Source organism: Adiantum capillus-veneris, chromosome 4 (genome assembly GCF_014529385.1).
Source record: "Adiantum capillus-veneris isolate H3 chromosome 4, ASM1452938v2, whole genome shotgun sequence".
In the NCBI taxonomy this organism is placed as follows: Eukaryota; Viridiplantae; Streptophyta; class Polypodiopsida; order Polypodiales; family Pteridaceae; genus Adiantum; species Adiantum capillus-veneris.
In genome coordinates, this window is record NC_140934.1 from 48,268,881 (window position 1) to 48,277,886 (window position 9,006).

Sequence of the window (9,006 nt, forward strand, 5' to 3'; positions counted from 1 at the left end):
GTAGCCTTCTTTGCCTTTTTCTTGCCCGTTCCGAAGCTTTGTGTCTTGCTTCGCTTTTTGCTTTTTTTCTGTCTTCTTCGCTCTAATCCGAGGAGCTAGAAGAACTGTCAGAAGAAGAAGAAGAAGAACTGGGTACTCCTTCAAATCGAACACGCTTCTTCCGTTTCTTTGCTTTGTCGAATGTCGGCTGACGACCCAAATATCCCGGGAAGTCAGTACCTTTGTTCTGCTTTTTGCCGTGCTTTTTACCTTTCTTTTGCACGTCGAAAAGCTGAGCAATCCGTGCATCAACCACGTTCTCCAGTTCCTTCTCCGTATATTTCTTGGAGGCAGAAGGTTTCTTGAGAGCGGGTTTCGGGAGTGGTGTTGTGGTTCTCTGCAACTCCATCTGTACCTCTTTCAAAGAGGTCTGGTTCATATATTTTGCCATCTTCGGGTTCTTGGCAAAATTGAGCATCATCTTTGTTGCATCGCCAATCAATTGACGACGCTCCATCTCTCTTTGCTCCGCCTGAGTAGGCCGAGGCGGGCCATACTCTCTGTCTGAATCTTCGTTGTGATCCCAACCCGCATCTCCAGATGCAGAGGGAGTCGACTGATCATTGCCTGAAGCCATAGGTGCCGCGGAAAAAAAAATTCGGGGATCGGATTTCCCGTAAAAGAGAAATCGGCCGTGCTCTGATACCACTGTAACAAACTTGGACACTCCAAGTCAAGAATCAACCGCAACAGCACCAAATAACCACTTCAAAACAATTCACAGATCACAATAGATTTGCACTGGCCCGGCGGAGTTCCGTGCCTAGAGATATTGGCCCCAAAGACTGGCGCCCCTTTCGGTATTTCTTTTTGTATTAATCAATCATCAAAGTACAAGAGAGCGGTTAGGGTTTCACTCTCAGACTCTGCGTCCAGATGCCTGAGAAGTGAGGCCCTCACCACTAATTTAAAGGTTACAAGGGATGCCCAAAAGCAGAGCCCCAAAAGCTTTTAAAATCAAAAGCATCAGTTCTCTCTCTCTCTTAGAGACTCTTTTCTTTTTTTTTATAAAAAAAAAGCAAAAGCAAAATTCGCATTGCTCATCATTTTCAAAAAAAAAAATAATAATAATAATAATAATCCGCCTCCGCGATTTCCGGAATTTAGGGTTTTTGGCAAAAATTAGGGTTTGCAGGAATTTTAGGGTTTCTGGCAGAAATTAGGGTTTCTGCTGTCCGCCACGTCATCACTTTGTGACAGGTTATGATCACAAATGGTCCTTATGATGCACGCCTATCCCAACAGCTGCCTATCCACAACCCTTCATCACTGGGAGTAAACCCCAAAATCTAAAAGACTATGTTCCTAAAATAGAGCACTATCATCTAAATGATATACACATATCTATTCCTTCTGCAACAAATCTGGAAGCAGAACCCTCATATGCAGAATATCTTCAAAATGTAAAAAGAAGAGGCTGCCACATTGCCTACTCAGAAACACACCAAGAATGCCTTGAACAAACAAAACCAACGGCAACATGGCGAAGCTGTGTCAACCCCAAAATGTATACTTCTCAGCTGGTTCTTAGAAATGACCTAAGAGGATTGTGTTATGAAGATCCAGCAGTTCTCTTCACTGAGAAGATATTCCTCCCCTTGAGGAACAAAAGTTGGAAGAAGACAAATGGAGTCTTGCTGACAACTACCTTGATGATTGGCTTGGATCAGAAGACCCAGACCCAGAGTTGGATGAAGAAATTATTCCTATCAACTCTAATGGAGATGACATCAACCATAAAGTCTTTGCAAATGGTGCAAGTTCTTCCAATACAGAAAATCGAAGAACAAAGATTGGCAACCTACCTTTGTAGAATATTGACCAGTGCAATGCTCAAGCTATAGAAGAGGTATTTCATGAAGTATATGGCTATTTCTTAACACTCACACGAAATCAAAATGTTCCAAAAATTCAAGCCATAAACCATATTACACATGGATTCACTGGTAATCTCAGATATTGGTGGGAAGCTATAAGTCCAGAACTAAAAAGAGCAATCTTACTCAGTCCTAGTCTAGGATCATTATTCTTTGAAATACTGCTTACTAAATGGATAGGAAATAGAAGTGATGAAACAAAAGATGTATTAGCCGCTTTTCACAGAGCTAAGTTATGTACATCAACCAGATCGAAGGATATATTGTCTACATGCGCCATCTCCTCTACAGAGCACATGGAGAGCATGATGAACTAACACAAAGGTATTTGTGCATTCTCTCCCAGAACCAGTCCCCAGGTTGGTCACAGAAAAAATATTTTTAATGGAAATTGATTTTAATGCATCATTTGATATGATTACACAAACCATCAGAAAAGTGGTAGATGACATGTGCATTCAACTCAAAGCTAAGAAATTAGCTAAACAGGTGCAACCAACCAAGAAGTTTTGCAAGCAGAACAAATACACAAAGGATTTTGGATGTGGAAAAAACCCTGTGCCATGCAAATGCACAAAGAAAAAGTACTTCACCGCTCCAAAAAGAAGAAGGAGAAGGTTTCAACGAATTTTCAGAAAACCTTCAGCCAAACCCACAAAATGCTTTGCTTGTGGTAAATCTGGACATTGAGCAAACAATTGTCCTGACAAAGCTAATCATCCAAGGACGCTTAACTTACTATATTCTGCAGGTTTTCCAATTGAAGAAGGCTATGAATATTTTGAGCAAGACCTAGCATCCGGTTCAGACATGCAATGAACTTCCTCTTTTAATAGTGAAGAGAAGGAAGGAGAATTTCTTCCAGAATAAGACTCTCCTTCATCACAACAGGAACCAACAGATGATAAAGAGAATGTTGTGAACACCATTAACATGATGAAAAGAGGAGGCTTCAGAGGAGGAAGAAGCAGACAAACAAACAGGTATGATTCTCAAAAGTCTGAATCTAAAACAAGCAACCCTTTCCTCCCCTTCCAAAACCATCTTGCAATGCTCCAGAAGACCTCATAATCGGAGATGACTCCTCAGAAGATGAACAGCAAAGCAAAAAATCAGACGATGAGTTTAGCCAAGAATTCAGCAAAAGTACTAGAACCTTTGGCTTCAACTCAGAAAGCTCTAAGAGGATTGGCAAAGAAACTAATGATGACACTTTTATACACACCAGTCTCTTTGAGGTCATTAAAAATCCACGGAGTGTCAACCAAATGCTTAAAGAGTTCAAGAAGGAAAGTGAAAACCCAAAGGAAACCTCTACAATGGGAAGGCTCTTGCTTCAAAAACAACACCTTATCCAACAACTAGAAAAGCAAAACCAATTACTTGCTGAAAATGATGATTTCTCAAAAGGTTAACTTTGACAAAGGAAAACAAGCCAAAGAAGAGCTAAAACCACTCAATGAGGACATAGCTACAACATCAGAGCATTTCTTGAACAACAGGAAACCTACCCATAGTCCCGATAATTCTCCAAATACCCCAAATCAAGAAATGGCAAGTTGATGCATTGCTAGACACGGGATCCACCATCACTGTGGCAGATGAAAGAATGATAAGAAGCATGGGTAAGCAAAAGATTAACTCTTTGAGCAAACCTATGACAATAACCATCGCCTCTAACAAAAGGATAATGATCAACCAAAAAATTGATCTTTACCTTTGCATGGATGAAGCTTAAATACCTGTAGTTGTTTACTTAATGAAGGATGTTGGGTTTGAGCTAATCATAAGAATGGATATTATGGAACATCTCAAACCTATCAAATTTGATAAAGAATATTTTAGCTTTGCCTACAAAAGAGTCCGCTACTTGGTGCGACTTCCCAAGTATTTCTCTAGAACACTTTCAGTATTACAATGCTCAACCACTTGCTCAGAAAAATTTCTAGCTTGGTTTGCCAAAGAAAAAAAAAAGCATGCTAAGGAACTAGGAGAAATAGCATAAAAGATCATGACATACAATTCTAGAAAATCCTCTGCAAATTTGAAAAAATAAAATATATTATGTGGCTTTGCCTGAAGTACCTCATGCAACCCTACCAAAGCATCACACCCAGACATGTCTCCAGTAGATACAGTCATATGCAGAGAGGAAATCCAGCAGCTCTTAATAGCAAGGTTAATTGAACCAAGTGATAGCCCATGGGCGTGTCAAGCCTTCTACGTCAACAAGCACTTAGAACAAAAAAAGAGAAAAGAAAAGGATGGTCATCAACTATAAGCCACTAAACCAGTATTTAATGGATAACAAACATCCTTTGCCTATTAAAGATGTTCTGATAGCTAGACTGGATGGAGCACAAGTTTTCTCCAAGTTTGATGTAAAATCTGGATTTTGGCAGTTCAAGCTCAGGCCACAAGACAGGTATAACACAGCCTTTACTGTGCCCCAGGGATACTATCAATGGATTGTGCTTCCTTTTGGGATAAAAACTGCTCCTTCACTATGCCAAGAAAGAGTAGACACTATATTCAAACCACTTCTTCACTGCTGCATAGCATACATAGATGACATTCTAATTTTCTCAAAGACATTTGAAGAGCATATCAAACATCTTAATAAATTTTATCAGCTCTTAGAGAAGGAAAGATTAACATTATCTCCCACAAAATGCTCTTTTGGAGAAGCAAGAACAGAATTTTTGGAAAGCACTATATGCAATGGCACTATTGAAATGCAGGAACATGTTATAAAAAAGATTGTCCAAAATTTTGAGGCACCTGTTACCACCCAGCAGGAACTGAAGCAAATGTTAGGATGCCTAAATTGGATAGAACCAAACTTCCCTATCCTAGAGAGATTCACATGCTACTTTTATCCTTTGCTTAGAAAGGATACCCCATTTAAGTGGACAGATGTTCATACTATGGCACTCAATTCTATCAAAAATATCCTTGAAAGAATGCCACCTCTCCGAATACCAGCATCCAAGGCACATATCACTGTTTACTCTGATGCGTCAAACACAGGATGGGGAGGAATCCTAACTCAACTACAGGAAAAGGAAGAAAGTATATGCTGGTTTGCTTCAGGGTCTTTTACACCACCGGAAAAGAATTATCCATCTAGTCACAGGGAAATTCTAGCTCTCAAAAAGCGCCTAAAAAGATTTCGGATATTTATTGAGAATGTTCCTTTTACTGCAAAAACAGATTTAAAGAATCTCATGGGATTCTTAACTTCCAAAAATCTGTATGAAATCGGCAATAAAAGGCTTCTGAGCTGGTCCCTCTGGTTCGACAACTTGACGATACAATTTGACCATGTGCCAGGAATTAAAAACAACATTGTTGACTTTTTATAAAGGTGGGAACAAACTCTACACTTTCATATCCAAGTGAAAGTGTAAGCTTCACAAAAGAAGAAATGGATGCGCATGAAGAAAGGAGGAAAGTAAAGGTAAGACAAAAACAACTTTCTTAATGAGGTGGAGACTTTTCAACAAAAAGAACAACTTCTCTCACAAGAAGGATTTACCAAATAAATTCCTTTGATAAAAACCACTATCATATTATAATGTTTTGTGCAATTACCCACAATATTTTGTACAACTACCGACAACATTATAATCACCTGCAATATTATAATATTTTATATAAACACCCACAATATTATAATATTATCATAAGACACCTCATAGATTCCTTGTAATAAAATATTAGTAGGACAAAAGCTATATAAAGCCTCCTCCTCCTTGGTGCCTCCTCCTCCTTAGTAGGACAAAAGCTATATAAAGCCTCCTCCTCCTAAGAGAGAAATCCCCTTCCTCTTAAGCCTTTATCTTAGCATTTCCATAAAGCCTTAAGCCGTCAAGCTTTTAGGCTTTCTAATACCTTGTAAGCTCTTATGCCCTGTATTTTGAGCTTACTCAAATACAAAAGATCTTGTTTTCCTAAACTCTTGTGCAACTCTCTCACTCTTTCTCTCCTCTTTTGTTAATTAAGACTTAACCTATGCGTTTAACGAGTAGCGTGTCTCTTAAGCTATCACTGTTCATCTTCTTCACCAAGAAGTTACTGTAGCACTTTCTCTCTCATACCCTCACATAAACTCTTGTTGTGTTTATGCTCACAGTTACTGTAGCACTCTCTCTCACATACCCTCACACATTTATTTGTGTTTTCCTTGTGAAGTCTCACAGTTCCGTGTCCTCTCTCTCTCTCTCTCTCCTTGCTACATCAAGTTTTCTTGTCACACCTACTTAGCATTCTTGCATTATCTCTCTCTCTAGCACATCTTTGCACTTAAACTTAGTATAACTTTAGGGTTTAAGGTCCTCTTGGTATAAAGTTTCAAAATTCAAAATTAGCCATATAACATGTGATGTGCAACATATTTTACAACGTGTGTGACCGTGTAAAAACCTACTACACTCCTCAATATTACATTTACTCTAACTTCTAGAAACATGTGTATTTTGTACTGTGTTTAAAGTTTTGTCTTGGTATTTTCAAAATAAAACAAAACCAAATGCCTCGAAAAGATGAAATGATGAAACACACGAACACTAGTGGATGATAAGAGCAAGTGGAGACCTATCACAATCTTGAACTCAACCTAGAAAATTGTACCAAAGGCTCTAGGTTGAGAGTCATGCCACTCCTTTGGAATTTGACTTATGCCACAAAAATTGAGTTTGTAAAGAGGAAAAGTCTCTGGATGATATCAGCTAGTGGCGACCTATCAGGATCCTCATCTCGGTCTACAAGATTCTAGTAAAGGCTCTAAGTTTGAGGGTCAAGCCACTCCTTGGGAATTTGTTTTATGCCATTCAGACTAGGTTTGTCAAGGAACAAAACACCCTTGAAAACATCTTCACTCTTTTGGAGGCCACAACTAGGGCCCATTATACATCATGAGGAGCTTATGATTTTGTTGCTCGACTTCCTAAAAGGCTTATGATAGGGTTGATTACAGCTTTCTTCAAGGGGCTATGCACAAGATTGGCTTCTCGGAGGCGCAAATCATGGGGATTACAGCATTGTATTTCACTATCCACAATTTTCATTGGAGGAGAGGGTTGAGGTTTGCATCTACCAAATCTTTCAGATAGTCATGGCACGGGAAACCGGTTCTTAATTGTGATCTTGTTAAGTGCACGATATGTCCACACAAGTAGGACTTAAAGCGCATGCATTCTAGCATAGTATGGGTGGAAGAGGCACGCATTAACTACTTGTCACACCTTCGATGGGTGCAGGTGCATCTGCATCTCTTGTAACTATGCAATAAGCATAGCTACGCAAGCAAAAACCATGCCCTGGGGGCAAGGAAGAAGAATCTACTCATGTAAACACAGTGTATCTGTGGAGTCTGGCATATGGCGTCCACAAGAGGCTGATATCAACCACCAGTGCTATCTTCTCTGTGCGGAAAAGCATCGTGTGATGCCATGGGCTTGGAGTATGCACAGAGAAGCTGCATAAACAACCTAATCTTGGCCAAATAATAGGTGTGTCAAGGAGTTCTTTACACTCCAAGAAGAAAGGTGGGAGTGGAACCACCTCTGCAATTCCACTCCCCTACAATAAATCAAGCAGTCGTGAAAATGGGCACGCCCTAGAGGCTCAAACACCCTCGCTGCCTGAGCTTGGTTAAATCATCTAGAGTCATGAAAATAATAGCCACCCAACAAAGCCCAACTAATCTGGCCAAGGGTTGACAGGGGCTAGCCTGGTCACCCAGGTAGAACCATTATGCACAGCCACACAAGGTGTAACACGTGGGTGTCTAGCCTTTAAAATTTTAATAGCACCAACTGCCACGGTAAGTTGCCCAGTACGAACATGTAGGGGTCACCCAGGTAAGCTTGACCTAGCCCAACTCTCTTGAGTGGTGCCGAATCAGTAACAGTAAAAGTTTCTCATAGTTTTCTAATCCGGTTTGATTCAATCAATTATTGAGGGTAAAGGCTAGTAGAAAAATACAAGAACTTTGCCATTGAAGAATGGCAATCAACTCCAAGAGTAGCTACTACATCACCATCACGCTTAATACTCCCGCAGGATGAAGTTTGAACACTACAAAAATTGAAAAATGGTTCAAGAACACCGCTAAGACACTTGAAATTTTATTTGTAAAAGCCGGTACACTCTCCTTCGCAGTCAATTCTCTATTGCTGATAATAAATGATCGACTCCCCTTTACATTCTGACTGACTCGTGACAAAGCTCTCTCTCTCTCTCTCTCTCTCTCTCTCTCTCTCTCTCTCTCTCTCTCTCTCTCTCACACACACACACACACACACATGCACGCACCTTATAAAACCTTACCCAAGCAAACAAAGAGCACTCCAATCTGATGATCCTCTCCGCGAGAGCTTGCATCTGCCATCGCTGCAACAATTAATGACCCGGATGGCCTGCTGATGACAGGGGTCTCTGTACGTTTTTGCAAAAGAAAGGCTTTTCGAGCTGGCAAAAAAGCAGAAGAAACGATGCTCGAGGCGGCAGCAAAGAACTGCCACGGGCACTTGCTCGTTGGCTTCAATGGCAACGGAAGCCCCGGACTGCGGAGTGCCATCTCCCCCAGTTATGTCCGATCAGCAATTTCATTTTTTTGTATGGGTTGTGCGCAAAATATGAGTACAATGAATCGAATGTCAACTGGTTGTGCTAGCAGCACTGCCTTGAGGATTTGGTTAGTTGCCCACATTTTAAATGGTCGGAGATACTACTCGAGTAACACTTGAGATTAGATTCTTCTCTCTTTCCAATTCGTGAGAGAATTGTCGAGGGAAATGGGTTCGAGAAGTGAATTGAGACAACTGGCTATGAGAGATGCATGGGAGAGAAAAGAGCAGACACAAATAGATGAATGCTACCACAAATTCAAAATGAGCACTATATCATTAAAACTGGAATAAACTTGGTCTAATCAACCTCTAACAATCACCACAATGGTTTTAAAAACAATTGGGTAAAGTTTAATCAATAGCTCTAGTATTTAAAGACAATCAATCACGGTATTGGAGTCTCCTCATAGCCGAATGCACTCAAGCCCCTTAGAGAACGTAGATTGGTGTTCGTA

The 9,006-nt window shown here is 40.3% G+C and overlaps 1 protein-coding gene across 2 annotated transcripts in view; it reads right to left on the bottom strand.

Annotated features, from left to right (window-relative positions):
• LOC147459110 (uncharacterized) overlaps window positions 1–8,556 on the bottom strand; it is an 81,483-nt gene extending 72,927 nt beyond the window's left edge. The window contains exon 1 of one of the 2 annotated variants that reach the window (XM_086510446.1): window positions 8,250–8,556. In XM_086510446.1, the coding sequence (XP_086366572.1) occupies window positions 8,250–8,499 (250 nt within the window). In that variant the 5' untranslated portion in view covers window positions 8,500–8,556. The remainder of the gene's footprint in view (window positions 1–8,249) is intronic. The other variant, XM_086510447.1, reaches the window with a different exon arrangement.
• Window positions 8,557–9,006: the final 450 nt, after the last annotated feature.